General features: G+C 42.3%; 1 protein-coding gene across 2 annotated transcripts in view; it reads right to left on the bottom strand.

Annotated features, from left to right (window-relative positions):
- The window catches only part of stxbp5a (syntaxin binding protein 5a (tomosyn)), a gene marked incomplete at its 5' end in the record, with an annotated part of 80599 nt that overhangs the window by 18681 nt on the left and 42855 nt on the right, over window positions 1-19063 (bottom strand). For both annotated transcript variants that reach the window (XM_079179815.1, XM_079179816.1), the window contains 5 exons: window positions 984-1138; window positions 1724-1802; window positions 3707-3830; window positions 10950-11033; window positions 11828-11891. In XM_079179815.1, the coding sequence (XP_079035941.1) occupies window positions 984-1138; window positions 1724-1802; window positions 3707-3830; window positions 10950-11033; window positions 11828-11891 (506 nt within the window). The remainder of the gene's footprint in view (window positions 1-983; window positions 1139-1723; window positions 1803-3706; window positions 3831-10949; window positions 11034-11827; window positions 11892-19063) is intronic.

Raw genomic sequence — 19063 nt, 5'->3', positions numbered from 1 at the left:
ACAGTATATTATAATTGTGCATCTCCTTCAAGTCTATTTGTCTTTCTAAGCACTGGGAAAACTCTCTCCAGAGGAAGGCTATGAGATGTGGCTGAAAGCAAGTAGACCTTGTTGTAAACATGTGTTGTGAACCTGCTATTTTCAAGGTGAATAAAGAATCTCCAAGCTTAAGATCAAATCTAATTTACTGAGAATGATGCGCTGATGCTCTGTATTTCCTTTTATGAGCTGTACTCCACCTCTGAGTCTTTGTCTGCGTACTGTACCTCTCTGCTCCTTTTTGTTTCCTGCACTAGTAAGTGGAACGATACTTTGTCTGCCTGCCATTTGCTTTCCCATTCAGACATATAGTTGTGTACGTACATCATCCGGAAGCCAGATCTTTAAGGATTATCAAACCTCCTCTACACACCAACGCTGGTTTAAGCGTGCAAACATACAGAAATGTATTGTGTAATCCAAAGACCCAGTGATGTCCATTACCAAATAAAATCAGCGGGTGGGGGGGGGGCATCCGGTTGCCAGCGAGAAGTCACCATCATTACATAACTCCTTAATCCTGCCTGTAGCTGTGTATGTGCCAGATAACATTACCTGAGAGTTTACATACTGGATTACATACATTAAGGATCCTATACCATTCAGCTCCAATTTGACTTGATTTTGCGGTTGACTCAACAATGCAGGAAATAAGATCATAATATAATTTAGATGGAAGGCTATTGTGTGCAAATAGATTAAATGAAAATGTAATGTTGCGTGTGTCAGATAATAAAACTGGAATAGGAGTTCTTCCCCTTGGGAAATTTCTTATTTATTACAGAAACACACTAACACAGGGGAAAGCAATTCCACATAATTAAAAAAAATAGAAGCGTGTGTGTGTTTGTGTGTGTGTGTGTGTGATTCTAATGCATTGACGAAAGGACAAACATGCACACACCAATACGATCACATCCACAACACAATAAACACAAACGTACCGTTAGAGTATGGTGTCTCGCAGAGTGTGAGGAAGTCTACTATTGGATAGTCCATCTCCAGCACAGCGGTACTCTTCCCATGCATTACAGTCAAACATGGACGCCGTCCTACCGTGTCGTAAGACAGACCACCAGACAGGATTATGAAGGGCTCCCTGGAACAGACACACAAGCATAGGTATAAACATTCAACTGGATTTCTATATATATATATATATACACACAATTTATACTACAACCACAGAAAATATCTTTTTTGATTGGTTTGCTGATGGCTAAAGTTGTGCATTGTAAATTGTAGTTGTGTACTGTGGACATGGTGTATGGACTATGTTACCAGCTAACTTTTACAGGTGAAACCACAACTTTATATGACTACAAACAGTCTTTTAAAGAAAAAAGACAATTAAAAACACCCTTTCAATGTAATAACTGGACAAAGTATTAGAAAAATACCCCTGATACATGATGCCATGACTCAAAGAGGGGAGGGGGGTGTTTTCTTCATTATTTTAATATCAAAAGATTGGCGTAGGTCTCTGTATACATTCTGGGTAGCTCCCAGTCTGAAAGACATGCACATTAATCTGCTCACATTGCCTTGGCAACAGCTGTTCACTCCTATCAACCTTGATGTGTATTTTGCCATTACAGTGTTGTACATTTAATATATTATTAATGCCAAAGCATGTGCGTATGCGTGTGCGTATAAGAGAGAGAGAGAGAGAGAGAGTCCATACCCGATTCTAGTGGTTTTGTACTCCACTTTGAGAATGGGTTTACAAGGCTCTGGCTTCTTCCCGTCCTTGGGCTGTTTTCCTAAAATAGAACGAACAGAAGTTACTTTAGTTTGCCAGTCCATCTCTCTTCACCTCCTCTTTTCTTGTTGCTCCTGTCATCTCATATTTCTCCTCCTAGAAGCTGTTCAGAGCTGCACTTAAATTGCAGCTCTGAACAGTAGCCCAAAAAAAAAATAACAAAGGGCTATTCATCAGAAAGAATAAAGACAAATGCAGGGGAAGGGACATGCAAAGAAGGTGTGACGATCATGGATGACTTTCAGAATATAGCTATTTTGCACATTTATCACATGTGTGCCTATCTATGCTTATCAGAATGCACGAACAGTGGCTGTATACATCTGAACTACTTTTAAAAGAGCCAAAGTGAGCCCTAAGGCAGGTTTGTACAAGGCAGGTATGTAGAATAAAGAACTGCTTTTAATAACTACATCTAACTAACAGATATCTAAAAGACAATTAAAGCAGGACTTATAAGCCTTCGTTAAACCTGTCAAATGAATTTGCATAATGCCCATTAAATACCAAACTAATTATGTATGCAGCAGTGGGAGAAACAACTAATTAAAAAGCCTGCGTGGTGAAATCCTTTCTGCAATCCCCTGCACACAAGACCAGCTTGAGAAACTGGTTAGAAGTTATTTCCTTTCATTTCATTCCCGTCTTTGTTCCTCTTTCTGACTCTCGCGCTCTCTCTCCGTCCATTTGTTGCACTCACACACTCGGTCTAGTTCCTCCAGTCCCTTCATCTGAGTGACTTGTCAGAGTGCTCTGTGGGATGAGTAGGTGTGCGGGGAGACGGAGGAGTATAGATTAAAATGCATCTTCAAAAGAGCAGACTTGCTTTTCTGCAGGAAGTAAACAGAGCAGCGGCACTAATGTAGGCATGTGCCGACACAAAGTAAAGCAAACAGAGGCAGGACATAATTGAACTGACAATAATCCTTTTGATTGAAATAGGGAAACGATGGGGGAGTTACTTGGGGGGGGGGGGGCGACAATCTTGAGGGAGGTATGGAGTGAATCATGTGACTAACAGAGGTGGCTGAAGGCTCATGTATTGTAAAACAGGAACTATACCATAACACCGCAAAGTAATCAGACCAGGTAGAACCAGTGTTTTTGTTTTAATGTAATAAACGAATGAAATTGCTGCATTTATGTCCACATGGCCCTCCTTGTAGAAAGTTTGACGTCCAGGAGTATTTGGATAACACAGCAGAATCAACTCGATTTCTTTGGGAGCAGTGGTTACCGACCTTTTTTGTTTGTGATCCCTCAATACAAAGCAATTTCTATTTGCAATCCCTCTATATGTCTATAAGTTGTGAACGGTTAGATTGCAAGGTGATCGAAAAAGATACGATAAAATGTGCCTCATAATAGATGAAAAATACACAAAATGCAGGAAACACAGCAAAAAAGGATCATTCTTTTTTTTAAAAAAAGAGAGAAATATCACAAACATGTTAAAAAACGATTATAATAGCAGTTAATGAAATACAATTAATAATGTTAGTGAGGTTAAACACTTTTAAAGCAAGTTTGAAAAGACGAGACATATCCAGGCATATTTTACGGCTTGTGGTCTATTCAAACAATGTATCTGCACTTATTTATTTTTTGAAAAATAAGTTTTGCACTAATTGACCCACAAGTGTTAGAATGTTTCAGAAATGGTGTTCAGGCACAAGCCTATTAAAATGCCTAATGTTATGAAAAAGATCAAGTATGAGGTTAATTAACTGCTGAATTAAGATAAGATCCTAATAATATAAGGAGTACTAAATGAATGAGTGTGGAAGTGATTTTAGACGCAGCCTGTGTGTGTGTGTGTGTGTGTGTGTGTGTGTGTGTGTGTGTGTGTGTGTGTGTGTGTGTGTGTGTGTGTTTTTGTTTTTGTGTGTGTTTCCCGCTGCTTACCATGTGGGGTGATTGTCTGTATGGGCTTGCCCTGGCCTCTGATGTTCCATATGGTCAGAGTTCCATCTGAGTGACTGCAAATGAACTGCTTGCCCTCGTGATGCCAGGCAACTGAGTGGATCGCCTAGGAAACAACATGCAAGAAAGATCGGGGGGGGGGGGGGGGGGGGGGGGGTCAGTTGTTCAGCAAGACGAAAGCATCATGTGCCACCATCTACCTTAATCTACAAGTGTGTTAGCCATACGGTACACAGCACACTGTTCATGCGGGGGTTAAAACACCCTTGACTCTGGATGATATACTCTTGAACAGATGGGGAAAGTGAGATAAAGGAGTCTGGCCCCTGACTTCAGAGTATTTCCTGTGGCATAAACGCATATATTAGAAGGAGCTTTTTTATTTGACCCATTTGCTGAATGTGGAGAAATGGATTGGTCATTTTGTTCAGGAATGCCAGGAGCAAGGTTTTCTTTTACCATGGCTACAATTTTAAGAAGTATATTTCATAAAGACACACATTCACATAGTCTACAACGTTCAGTATAATTGAAATACAGTTGATCTGGTGCATTCAGGTTCATCTGGCGTCATTTGGAGCCGTGCATTTAAGATAAAAGTGTTTAGTCTGTCTTGCTTACCAAAGAAGCAAAGAAGAAGCAGAGAAGATAAAAGAGAATACGTTTTGTCGGTAATGTGTTTTAAATGAGATAAGCAAGGAAGTAAAAAAAAAAACAATCGCAAGTTTAATAGAAAAAATGAAAGTAATCACAATTCTAATATCTACAGTATTTACTGGGGGAAAAGTATTTATTTTTGTTAGGCCCTTTTAAAGAAAAACAAATGACCAAATGGAGAAATTGATACGGAGACATTAGATCTAGAGAAGAATAACGGAAAGGCAGGAAAAAGTTAGAGATGTTGCCTGCTCCGTCCTCTCATCCTCCCCGTCATCTCAACAGTCTTAACCCTGGTTCACAATGATTTATCCACTGACAAGCAATCATTGAAAACACAAATGAATCAGGTCCAAAGTGTGCCAGTAAAGGGCAACCATGCCTATTGATGCCATTTTCATAGCTCATAATTTAACCCAGTGAACGTCCTGACATTGAGTAGATATGATGATGTGCACAAAATCTGTGTGAAGCTCAACAACAGCTTCCAAAGCAGTATTTACGAGGCTTGTCACATGAATTTACGCCCAGGGGCATGTTCTAACCAGAACACCTGCAGCATCAGTAATATGTCCCAGCACAAAGCCGGTGCTTTGTCAGGGGAAATATTCTCCCAGAGACAGTGATTGGACATATTCTCTGAAATGGAGGTTACAATTAGGTATAGCCTTTTCTAAAAAAGAAAGAAAAGTGTGCTGGTTGGTCATGCTTATGTGCATTCTTTCCCCCGTGCACTCTTTAATATTCAAGCTAAAGCTCCACTTACTGTTTAGGTGTGAACTTAGCTTTGCTTTTCCTCGTCTCGTCTCCAGCACTAATCTGACATGAATGTTCACCGTCGTCTGTGTCGTAGTGAGCACACGGTCAGGTCAAGTCAATCTCTTCCAATTAAAGCTTATATTTGTCGAGACGTGTATCAATTTAATTGCCGAGAGGTTTTCCAGGGAAAAAAAAAAGGCTAAATGAGACGGTGCGGGGAACCAATGTCACAGTCTGGCTCATATGCTCACCACAACAATTCTAATTGTATCTGTCCCAGAGCAAATTGTATCATATCTATATGTTTTGAGGGGTAATGAACCCTGTCTATTGCTTGCTGGTAAAGTATGTAATCCATCACCGTCTTGCTTGGTCAGACCTTGGACTCACAAAGATGAAACCAGTAAAGTGGAGAACTTCCTGAGGTGGGTGATTTTGGATGCACAGCCTTGAGGATTTTGAAAGGTCTCATTATCGTGGTTCTTTAAAAAAAAAAAAAAGAGTCCAGGTCACCGTGAGCTTGAGGATACAGAGTTATGGCTATGTGACATCGTGCTGCAGAGACGCACCACTCATATTATCTCATTACACAGTCAATGACTCATTCCCTCTCACTCCCACAAAGACGCACAAACAAAACATGCTCTTTTCAAAAGCATTCTTTAGTTATGGAGTTTCCTGATTCCCTCTTCATGACGATTGTTTCCTTAGACATAACTAGAGGCATAATGAGTAATGGCTCAGGTGTCTTCTCGATGCTGATGGCGGATGTGAGTTCTGGTAGAGGCACTGCAGGCAGAGTGACGGGGACAGGTGCGATGCAGTTTGTCAATGATTTCTTGCCAGACGTGATTCACCGGTGTGCAGTGCCAGGTGGCGTGGATGTAGTTACAGCAGGTGTGCTGAACACAATTTTACATTCTGTCAAAAAAATGTGGCATCCTACACTCTGGAAGAGAAATTGAATGATTGACTAATGAGTTGGGGGATGTAAGGGGATCACCTATAGGGGGATGGTCTCAGATGCTTTTTCTTTATGTTGACTGCAACCCAGATAAAGTATATGAAAGTGTATGAACTGAGAAAAATTCAGAGAAGAAATTCTGGAAATCGATCAGCGCAACGATCGCCGTGACAGTCCCAACAGGGAACATTGCATTGTTCTTAATTGGAAGATGAGTACGGTAATTGGAACACATGGTGCTCGTCATATCAAATAATGTCAATTAAAAAGACTCGTTCATGATTTATTACATTAGGTCAGTTTTCACAGACTGATCCTTGGGGTATGAGAGAATTCAGTCAACACTTATTAGAGTCACACACATGAGCTATTGTGTTCCCACACACACACACACACAAACAATAATTCCCGGCACAGATGAAAACAAACGCACAAATTGAAATTGGTGAAGGAAAAGAGACATACACACAAACATGCATATCACGGCCTAATTAGAATAGCTACTGCCAGCATTGTATCACAATGGGACAGAAAGACAGCTTGGCTCTGAAGTGCCACACACACACACACACACACACACACACACACACACACACACACACACACACACACACACACACACACACACACACACACACACACACACACACACACACACACACACACACACACACACACACACACAGTACATGCACATCAATATTCAGCTCAAGCAGGAGAACAACCAAAAAAGGATTTATCTTAAAAAAAACAACTAAAAAAAACATTTGGGGGCAAGTATGTCAACTGTAATTTCCATAGAGCAATCCCTTCTTGTTTTGAAACATTAAATCAACACATGTGTTGTGGTTATTACATAAGCCCTAAAAGAAACAAGCCCATTTAAGCTTCAATTTGCCAATTAAGACTTTTTCATTTCTGCAAGAGAGTTTTCGGGCTTTTGAGCAAAAACTGCTGGTTTCTTTCCATGAGAGAAAAAGAGATAAAGAGAATAGAGAGTGAGAACGAAATGGCTGGAACACTGTGGCAAGGTACAAGAGAATGTTCAAAATGATATAAAAATAAAAAAATAAATAAAAAACCATTTGGAAGGGAAACACGTTAAACGTTACAGAAAGAAATGTAGAAAAAGGAAAAACAATGAGTTTGAATAATGGCTCTTTTGAAGGTATGACACACAAATAAAAAAGAATCATCCACGCACTCCGTGAGTGACAAACAGCCACCAGGAGACAAACATCAGAGGAAGAAGGGAACTAAAAACTCCAACCCGGCTGTGATGTGGCCCATTCATCAGGGCCGGACTCAGACCAAGGTGTTGAGTGAGATGGGGCAGAGTGGAGCAGGGGTCAGAGTGACGGATGCTCTCTGGCTAGCACTCACTGGAAACCCATACTGCTGATCCACAGCTAATAATAGACAATCCACTGATAGACACAGAGTGGAAGGCACGCTCTCTCAGCTCTTTGTGAGCTTGTAAAAACAAAGGTTTTATGGCCTCTTGCTCTTTGTCTGTACTCTGCTGGAAACTTTGTTGCTGTCCGGGGGCCAGGTTTAAGTCCGGATCTGCTGACATATCTGCAGTTTGACAGCATGTACGACTAACAAAAGCTGCCGTCATTTGAGTCAAAACCATTTCATTACTTCCCTTATGTGCACCCTACATGCTGACGGTGTGTGAGTGCACGAGTTGTTCCAAATGTGCCAGGAATTTTTGGAGTTGACATTACTCACAAAAAGCACTTATCCGTCTCCTTTGAAATATGAGAACATAGACTGCCTTTCACTTGTTTAAACACCCACAAATTCCCATTAAAACTAATATATTCTTTAAGACATGCTCATTCCAAAGCTTGAATCCATCACCGCTGGTCTGCTGGCTTACTCTGCTGTTGAAAACGGAGCAGAGGAAAAGCCCCCTTGTTCATTTCACTCGACAACTTTGATACTCGGCGGCAAGCTTCGAGGCAAATAGTATTCGACTTAAAGCACACAGCAGGAAAAAAAAGTGCACAGCAGGAAGAATATAGTTTGCAATGGATTAAATAGATGTAAAAACGTATTTTACCTTACAGTATTATTAGCAGACGCTATACAGTATTGAGTTGGCACACAATCATGACGGCAAACAACTCCAATTGTACCAACTACATGTAATATCAATAGCTTATAATTGATGTCGAATATATGTTTAATTGCAGAAAGGAGCTAAGCCAGTGAAACACATCTATGTCTTCGGAACAAATTAGACCCACCACATAACTAAATGCATTGACTCATGTAATCAAGTACTCAAGTAATCCCTCTAAATAAACACCAGAGGCCCGAACCTCTGCCTGGATTTTCTCTGCTCTTGTTAAGGTTGCTGTGTTCGAGCTGTGTCTCTGGGCACCAGCACATGGGCAGTGGGTGTGAAGCCCCCAGCCAATGACAGCGCGCAGGTGAGGTCGGGACTTTATACAATGGTAGCAACCGGGTCACATTGCTGTCTCCGTCTCTCTCCTCTGCTCTCTGTCTGCGTCACGGATGTATAAAGAGCTGCAGGTCTGTCTGTCCGTTTGACCAAAAGTAAGGGTAAGCCCCCCCCCCCCCCCCCCCCCCCCCCTCCCCCTCCCCTTCCCAAAAAGCAGAGAGGCCACAGAGAGGCAATTCGGCTGCATTCACACAGAATCCGGCAATGCGGAACCTTCCCACATTGTTGTGCGTGGGATAGAAAATAATCAGAAATCAGAAAATAATGTCTTATTTCTCACTTTTTCATTTTCTAGGCTGCCGTCTCTCTCTCTCCCTCTCCCTCTCCCTCGCCAACTTTGAATGTTGTGTTCACAAGAGTAAGCGAGAATTGCCGCAGATCATACTTTTAAGTGAATATCATAACACAGTGATATCAAGATCATATCTTTTTGTCCGTACCGCCCCCCACCCTTACCCTCACAAAGCCCTGGTGTGTTCCACAGCGTTCACTCTTCACTCTACAGCCCTGTCCACAGCAGTAATAATAGAAAAGTCACAACCCAATCATCGTAACCACATTTCAGCAGTGATGTCGCACAGGAGGACACAAAGGTTGCCTTCAGTGCCCCTGAAGGCTTGTCCAGGGGGCAAATTAATCTTTAAACATATCTGACTCTAACAACCATTTGGATGCATTAGCCATGGGAATAACCCCGAGACATTCCAAAAGAGAGGAAAGAACGGTCGCGTGTCGCAGGCTCTTTCTCCTCGTCAGTGTAAGTCAGAGTGAATGAAATGAGGGAGCAGCCCCCGCTCACTCAACCCCCGGTCTCTGGAGAGGTGTAACTGTAGGGGTTTGGGGAGAAGAGATGAGCTCTCATGAGAGATTCAGTACTCGAGAATGTAATGCCCTAGGAGCAGCAGGAGGATATTAGCTTATCTGACAGAGGGAGACGGGGCAAAGAGAGGGAGGGAGAAAGACAGAAAGAGAGAGAGAGAGAGAGAGAGAGAGAGAGAGAGAGAGAGAGAGAGAGAACTGTACAGACTGAACATACAAAATCCACTCCCCTAGTTGTGTCTATGTAGTCCTCTGTGACTCTTGTTATCGCAGCGCGCTTACGGCACCTCAGCACTGCCAATGAGGTGAGCACCAGCATGAGTGTTACAATAATCTTATTATCTTTAACAGGCGGTCTGGCTCTGTGTCTAAGAGCTACGGACACCACTGTATGATTATTGACATGTGTGCCTATACGTGTGCATGTCTGACCACAACCTTTCAGTCAGTCTAAAGGTGCGTATATATGAGATTGGGAGCATTTCTATTGCTATAATTTACACAACAAATAGTTGTTTGCTGCTTTAATAAGGCCCTGGATATCTAATTTAGACTAACCTAAATGACAAGTTTATAAAATGAGATCTCCGATTGATATTCATATTCATTCGTGAAAGCATAATCACAGGGAGTAAATGGAAATGGAAAGATTTTTTTAAAACCAGCATAAACAACACAGGCTGTACTACATTTTATCACATCTATAACGGAACATAAAACAACCGAATTACAGCAACTAGTGGAGATAAGATTTTGTAAGAACACTAATCTGGTAACAGATAACAGATGTGGTCTTGGTTTGACACATGCCAGGTCCAGAGAGATCTGAGCTGCTCTGACACTGTGTCTCTTTTTTTATTGTCACGTTGTCTTTTATTTATAGACACACACTATTGCCTCTGGGGAAGCCAATGAAGCAACATGACTCAGTGCTTTAAAAAGGTGGACCTTTTACAAAATGTTTCCCTTTTTACAACTGCAAAATGCAAGCGCAATCACTGTGCAGCCTTGCAACATCACTCCGGAGACACTGTATAAATCATGACATTGTTAAATGATGCATTTCACAAACTGCTGTTCTTTGTAAATGAGAAAAACACATTTTCCTCCAGTTGTGACTGCAGCACTAGCCAAAGAGACGATGTTTTTGAGTTTTTATTTTGTGAAGTGATATTTCTAATGAAGCAACTAAACTGGAAGTAAAAGATATTTAGGATTATAGGATTATATTTAGGTCTTTAAGCTAAATGTGAAGCTACTCCCAGAAGCCAGCTAACTTAGCATAGCATAAAGACTAGAAACGTAAAGAAACAGCTAGCCTGGCTCTGTCCAAAAGTGACTAAATCCGTCTGCAAGCTCCTCTAATTAACTAGTTTGTAGAGGAAGTATTTTGATTCTTCTTGTAGCTTGACAACACGAATCCAGTTAGAGTTGGATGTAAAAGTCTCCTCTGTCAAGCCAAAATTCAGCTTCATCTTCATTAAACTGCACAGAAGTGGGAGGAATCACTGACATCTGTTACAGAAGAAAGGATATAGGGGAGATTTGCCTACCTCATCGTAAGTGTAGCGATAGTCGGCCTTCTTTGATTTCAGATCCCAAAGGGCCACGATCCCAGACTCAAATCCAATTATAAGCTGGAGAGGAAGAGCGACAGGCAGTCAGTGAGATAGGTAGGAGAGATGACAGAGAGGAGATATTATAAGACCCCATGATGGGCGGAAAAAGAAGCAATACATTTGACATTATCACGCAGCATGAAAGGAAGTCAGGTGAAAGCAGACTGTGGTGGCTGAGGGAGAAACCTGCCCACCCTGGGTCACAAGACATGATGCTAAAAGATTTTATTTAGAACATAAAGTGTGAGTTTTTTTTGAGGACTTATTTATAGAAATTCAAATGTGTGAATAAAGCAGATCAACTGAACATAATGGGCCCTATTTTAACATGTGCGCTGGGACAATGAGGCTGTATTCAAGCCCCGTATTTGTGATCATATAAACACAGCATGTTCTGTGTACGAAAGTCAGTTAAAGTGCAATATATATATATGAGATGGTGTGGTGAGTAATCGTTCTCAGCCAGTCACCTTATTCAAATTGTGAAAAATCTGTTCAAATCACAGTGACGTAGGAGAAAAATGGCTTAACCAAAATAGAGAGCAAATGTCGAGAGTATACAGTATAGAGAGAGCAAACCAGCCTCAAGTTAAGGTTTTAATACAGTCTATACTGTATATTCTCACTGCAACATCAAACACTGGACCTTACTGTCACCAAAGTAACAACACCTTGCTGTTTGTGTGGGTGTGCAATGTAACACTGTTTATGGATTTGCTGTTTGGGACTGCTAGTGGAGAGAGGATGACATAGAGTATGTGTATATACATTTTTGCATGGGTGTGTGTGGACAGAGAAGTGTTGTCGTTTACCTTTCCTTCATCCATCGGGTTGTCACTTATGTGCACAACTGGTCCAGGGTGAGCCTTGGAGGACCTTATGAGAGACACAAAGAGAGAGAGAGACATATATGTTTTGTTCTCTTTAAGCTGTGAGGCAGTACTGAGACATTAAAACAAGTCCATGAACGTATAGTTCTTGCGTAGCGGCGTATGGAGAGGGTTAAGGTGGAAAGCAAGAGTCTTTGAACCTGTGTAAGGGGTCCGCCAGGGAGGACAGATCTGCCAATCACTCCAAGGCACTAAAAGGCTGTTCAAAGGCATAAGCTCAGTTAAGGTTGTGATAGATGGCACTGTCAGCCCAGACAGTCCCCAATGGCTGTGTATGTGCGTGCGTCCGTTGCTGTGTGTGTGTGTGTGTGTGTGTGTGTGTGTGTGTGTGTGTGAGACCATTTGCATGTCAGCGGAGACAGCACAAAATGCCCGGCTACTCCCTCCTCTCCTCCTCCTGTCTGTGATTTACCCTCCAGACAGCCTTATGTCAAATCTCCTCTCTCAGCGTGCCACGTGGCCGCAGAATTTACCTAACCTGCCCCGCGTTAAAGAGACGATGTGGCTGCAGAGCGCCAGGGAAGGTCACAGCTGAAAAAGAGTGACTGTTAGAGCCTGAAACGTAACCCCGACGCCAGGGAGCAAGGGCAGGGGTGCCCGAAAAGGAGAGGGAAAGTAAGGAGCGGCAACCAAATGGAAGCAATGAGTTTTTTTGTACTCATCTGTAAGTCTGACAGTGAAGGACAAGACATGCTGGTGATAATAGTAAGTATAAAAACTGGACTGTTCTGGATTGAAATGCTCCTTGTTAACCGGCCTTCCCTCAGCTCCATCCCATAGTAGCAGAGAGAGTGGAGGGGAAGAGGGGTTGTTTCATTGAATATGTTAATCTAGTCTGCCCGACTCATTGATCCTTTATCTGACTGAGGTTTGTTAGAATCTAAGGCACCGACCCTGGCTCTGAAATTCGAGTAGCCTAACGGTGCGGAGTACCCATTGCGCTGTCCGTGGTGCTGAAGTAGCAGAAGGATTTGTAACTTTTTCTCCGAGTCCCTTCTTTCAGTTCAGTCTTGGATCTAGAATTCACTCTAAACATGATCGTATGTGTGTGTGTGTGTGTGTGTGTGTGTGGACAAAACCATTTTATTGCACTTCCACATTTAAATGCAGAGGGCACTATTTTCATGTTGCGCTACATTCCTGCTGGTGTAAACATATGTACGTCAATATAAGACTTAAAAATAACGAAATACATTTGCCAGTTGCATTCGGATCATGTTAAAAATGAACAAATCACCTATAAGGATAGCATCTACTGTGTGTTTGTGTGTGCGTGTGTGTGTGTGTGTGTGTGCGCGTTAAAAGGTAGCAGTTAGTGGGCAGGCAGGCAGTCAGTCAGTTGTCTCTATATTTAGCCTGTTTGTGCCAGAGCCTTATTACCTAAGCTCTGCTGCAGCTGGAGCTGTTGATTTATCTAATCCCCCTTCACTGCCTGTCTCTCAGCTAACGGTCGTCCATAGCAGAACGCCCATGCGCACGCACACGCGGACACACACACACACACACACACACACACACACACACACACACACACACACACACACACACACACACACACACACACACACACACACACACACACACACACACACACACACACACACACACACACACACACACACACACACACACACACACAATTTGCATGTCGGCACAGTTAAGAGACATCTTAACATCCACCCCATTTGTAAAACCCACATCCATAACAAACAATTACCCTCTTGCTGAATTACAAAATGCAACGTGCATAAAAGGCCGCCTGTCCCACGTGGTTCATTTCCTCTTGTTTCAGGATTTCATGCACAATGTACTCCACCCCGTGAGACTCCACACACAAATCTGGTTTGTTAAAACCTGTTGTTATACAGTAAATAAATCTGACGTGGACACATTCTCAAAATGCATGTTCAGGTTTGGAGATGAAGGAGTCACCATGGCAACAGAGGCAGAATGGGCAGAGAAAAGACAGGCTCCCAAAACGCATCCATACTCTGCCACAAACACACAAACCCACACACACACACACACAGACACAAACAACGCCTGCCTAACTACTTCAACACGCTCCTGTGAGCACACATTTCTGACTGCGTACTGCTAATGACTCTGCGTTTTGCATACAAAGTTAAAAAAAAGGTCTTCGGGGACAAGAGCGATCGAGTATGAGTGTATAAAGGAACATGTGTGTCTCTGATAGCTTTTGCAAGTTCATAAAGATAGATGTTTTAGTGTTAATGCACACTACTCTATTTATGTACTACTAGAGTTAAACTAAATGCATCATGTCAAATATAACACTTAACATATCCGCCCCCTCGGCACCTTCAGTAAAAAAAAAGTCATATGCTATAAACCTTTATTGCACCAAATCCTTCTTTGTGTCTTAAATATTCATCTGAAACACAGTGATGCGTTCAGTACCTTAAGGAAAATGGACCACTCTATGGCGCACACACAAGCACCATAGAGGAAATGTCTGTTGGTGTGTAGATGACACAGGGCGGGGATGTTAAAGCAAAAGGAAGGGTCCACCTCACACAATTTGAAAACATCTCTTCGGTGCAGGCACGCATGCGCTTACACACACACACACACAAATTAAACAACAAGATGTGAATACAAAAATACACAGACACACTTGTACAGTGTCACACACATGCACAGTGAAGTCCTGAACATCTGGCGTCACCACGGGTGACACACCGTGAGGCAGCAGAGGGGGCAGTCACCATGACAATGTCTCGGCGGCGACATGTTTGCAGCACGGCCTCATGATTGTGTGTGTGTGTGTGTGTTAATGCATAGAATACACATGTTCCAGATGAAAAAGTGCTGGCCCAGCTGTACTGAGTACATGGCAAAGGTTTCCAGTACATGAAAGAACAAAACTTTAATACTAAATCCTCTGACCAAAACAGTAGCTTTCTGCATTAGAGCCCCTCCTGCTGTGGACTGATAAGGCCATTGACTGCTCGGCCGTGACACACAGCATTCTGCTCCCTGTTTAAAAGCTTACTGAAAGACAGCAAGAGCAACAGAAACAACCATTATGTGACGTGGTGCAGTTAAAGTAGTTGGATCATTTGGGAAATACGCTTGTTCACTTATCTGTCAGCAAAGTCGGGGATAATGCCCTTCGAGGTGTCCATAATCAGGAATTAATGGATCTGGCCTCCCCTCAGTCCATTAAATCCTTGGACACCCCGAAGGGCATTATCCCACTTATACCATGTACACACCAAGTAAGACCATTCATTTGTAATTTCATACGAAATCAAAATCAAATCTTTTCGGGTTGTGAACATTTTTTGTTTTACTGTATTACATTAATGTCTGTCTTATAATGGGTTATCTTGAAGTTGTTGTGGATCAGACAAGTCTGATTGCTGATTTGCAGCAAAAAAAGAAAACAAGGAAAAAAAGAAAAGGAGGTAAATAAATAAATGAAATTTCCCTCGCCCCATATCTTGTCCTCTCATTGGCTTTAGACCGTCACTGCTGTCATTGCCTATCAAGATAATTGTCACACTACAGGATTTGGATTCTTAGAGAGGTCCAGATATTTAACATGCTAGATATCTCTCTCATCTCTCATATTTTTGAAAATTCCCACACAGGAGCAAGTACAGATTTGAATCTGAAACAAGGCCTTTGTAAGCAATCATCAAAAGCTGTCAGCGATCAGGGCTAAAATCGTGTAGTGTAAACTCGTCAGTAGAGGTGATGCTAAGCTGATTTGGCTGTTTTCCGCTGCTTCCTGTCTCTAAGCTAAGCTAATCTAAGCATACCCTGGCTGTACCTAGCTTCATATCTAACAGGTAGATATGAGAGTGGTGTTGATCTTCTCGTCTAACTCTCTGCAAAACGGTGCAAACTAAATGCATGTGCCAAAATGTAGAATTAGAATTAAAATGTAGTGTTATTATTATTAAAGTGTTTGCTGAGCTATTAACCCTGCTTGTATAGAATGACGGAAAGGGTATAAGGCGCTTGTTTTTTGACTCTTTGACTTTACAACCTGGTATTGTAACATTAGTTCTCTAATAAAGGTTGTAGCCTTAAGTCTGTGTGCTTCGTTATACTTTGGACCAAATGTGTCTCCAGTCTCTCCCGATACTGCTGCTTGTATAGGTTTATTGTTGTATTAAACTTAACAATATAGAGAAGTTAACTTATTTAGAATCCAGGACGGCACCTTATGAATTATGACATGATCACTTACTAACGTGCAAACTGCACAATAAGTGACTGCAAATCTTTACACCGTACGGATTAATATTATGTGAATCCTCAAAATGTTTTGTAATTTCCACCTTTCCAAGTGCACAGGGTGTTGGAAGGCTGGGTCCCCCCCCCCCCAGGAAAGGTCACTGTTCCGGGCCTCCACCTGCAGCCTCCCCAGGCTGCAGTTGGAGGCCGGGATGCTTCCCTGGTAGGGCACTGCAGTACCAGCTGAGGACCACCCATACGTAGAAGCATGAAAAATTCAAACAAGTAATTACAGAGTCCTGAGTGGGAGAAAATAAAAGAGGACAGAATAGGCCTCAGGCCAACATGTTCACGTGAACTATGTGTCATAGTAAGCTGTTAACATTTTACCACTCCTGTCCCACTTCTCTCCGGCCCTCTGTACCCAGTGACCATCCAGCTGAATCAAATCAAACAAACACACACACACACACACACACACACACACACACACACACACACACACACACACACACACACACACACACACACACACACACACACACACACACACACACACACACACAGACGCTGCCAGGTACAAATCTATAAATATTCTCGCATATACAGTGCTGCATACATAAAAAGATGCGTCATTTGAACAAACAGATTCACATGTGGCCTTATGGCAATGTCCTTAATGCCTAAAGCACTGACTGAACTATAGCGCCATGCAGTTGGTTATGTACTGTAATATATGTGAGTCATACAAATGCACAGAGCACTGGGCCGGGCCGGGGCGGGCCGGGCTGGGCCGGGCCAGGCCAGGCCTGGGGCCACTGGCACAGCTACTGCAGCTTGTCTCCAAATAGTAGGGCCCAAGGGATGTTGACCCCGGTACACAGCGTATTCTAAGCTCATTACAGCAATGACAATGGAACAGAGGTGTAGGAGGCTGGGCTTCAAATCAAATCTTGAAATGCTTTAAATAGCACTACATGTATTAGCTTCAGTATAGGACAATAATACTGATGTAGACAACTCCCAAGTGTTCAGCTGATGATACTGAAATATCACCTAGCTTAGAAATGCAAGTCTGCAACACCAACAACATTTTGTTGAGTCACAGCACAGGTTCCCAGAGCCCGACGGGGCATCTTCAAAACCCTTATTTTAACAGTTCAAAACCTAATGATAATCAATTTATGATGACGAAAAACAGAGAATGTAATTGTTACAGCAATTCCAGTTAATTTAGATCAAGTGCTATCTTCTGACGACGACAGCGTCAGAGAAGAACAATGGGAGAGATACAGAGGCTTTTGTACCTGGACTACCGCAACCCTATCAACCCCACAGCTGGCAAAGAACAAAAGAAGAGAGAACAAGAGAATCACATCACACCGCTCTGATCTGGGTCAAAGCAAACCCTAGACACACACACACTCATACATATATAGACATGTATGCAAACTGAGAGCTTCTGTAACAAATACATGAATCAATTGCTGGCACTGCCGCCATCTTCAAGACATAGTGTCCCATAGAATACTATGTGTGAGGGATTGTGGCCTGAATGGAAACAACAAAAGCTGTTGCATGTTGACTTTTGGGTGGCTTGAAGAAATGGAGGTAAGGTAGAGATGTAATGTTAGCAGCTTCTGCAATCTGTGGTGTAGAGAAGGGGACTTTGAGACATACGCTTCTATTTCTATTTCTAATACAAACGGCAGTGTTATGGAAAGGACTGATCTCCCTCTCAGCTTAGTCAAGCGAGAGGTTATGGTTGATGTAGTCAAAAAGGATTTGTCATCAAACCAGAAAATAGATGCGAACACATTCTTTGGAATGTGCTGAATATTGATGAAAATATCACTTGATTCCAAATGTTAGATATTTGCAGGATCAGGATACTGACTCAACCCTGAATTCAAGCAGGATTGGTTTTCATTTTTCTGTCCGCTTTATAATTTTAGAAAGATTTAGAAATGTTGCACACGAAGCACCATGAACCTACGCACCCTTACAGATGAAATGGTAGATTTCTTTGGGATGTTTTCAATTTAGACTATTTTGTGCATAAGTGCAGTGTTTGGGGTATGATGCCAGACTTACCCCATTCTTAACCTCAAATTACCGGGTATGGCCAGTCCCTTGCAACGGTTACTTGCCAAATGTGTGTGAGACGGGTGAATGAGATGCTAAAAGCGTTTCATAAAAGCAGTCCATTATTTCAATAAGTGTATGTTGATTTAATCATTATTCACTTCCTGTACATTCAAAAGATATTCTTATAACCTCTTTTGAGAATATTCTACATAGTATTAACTCTTCATAGAGAGAACTTTGTCAAAAGCTGTGGAGCGGAGGAGGAATTTTGAAATAATATGAGGATGGTGGGGGGAAAAAAACATTGACATCTAGGTGAAACAAGGTGAAGAGGAGTGAATGGTACCGTAAAGGTGAAGGAGAAACGAAGAGAATGCAGTCTAGCAAAGAAAAGTGGAAGTTATTGCTTGTCCTTTAGTCAAGAAGAACTCCTGTATCTACCTCTCTATCTTATCATCCACATCTACCCTCTTTCTCATCATTATCACTCCTTGCCTTCCTCTTCTGCCCTTTTTTTATTTAATTGAAAACCTTTCCACCTCTTTATCCTCATTTCTCTGCACACCTCCTCCTCTGCTTCTGCCCTCTGTTACTTGCATGTATCCCTCTGTCGCCACTCCGCTCCTCTCCTCCATCACCTTCCTCCTCTGCATGTCCTTTACCCCGGGCAAAAGCCCCGTCTCATCCATTCCACTCCAGTCTCCTCTCTGTCATACGCTTCCCCTCCCCCCTCCCCCTCCCCCTCCTCCTCCTCCTCTCTCCCACCACTCACTCTCGCCTTTTCTTCCCTGCAGCCCTGTCGACAAGACGAGACGTCTGTGTGTACCATACACTGATCTCGGCAGACACCTGTTCCACCCC

The sequence above is a fragment of the Pholis gunnellus genome (genome assembly GCF_910591455.1).
Source record: "Pholis gunnellus genome assembly, chromosome: 19".
Lineage (NCBI taxonomy): Eukaryota > Metazoa > Chordata > Actinopteri > Perciformes > Pholidae > Pholis > Pholis gunnellus.
Note: the sequence above shows the minus strand (reverse complement) of the source record. Positions and strands in the feature narration are given on the sequence as shown.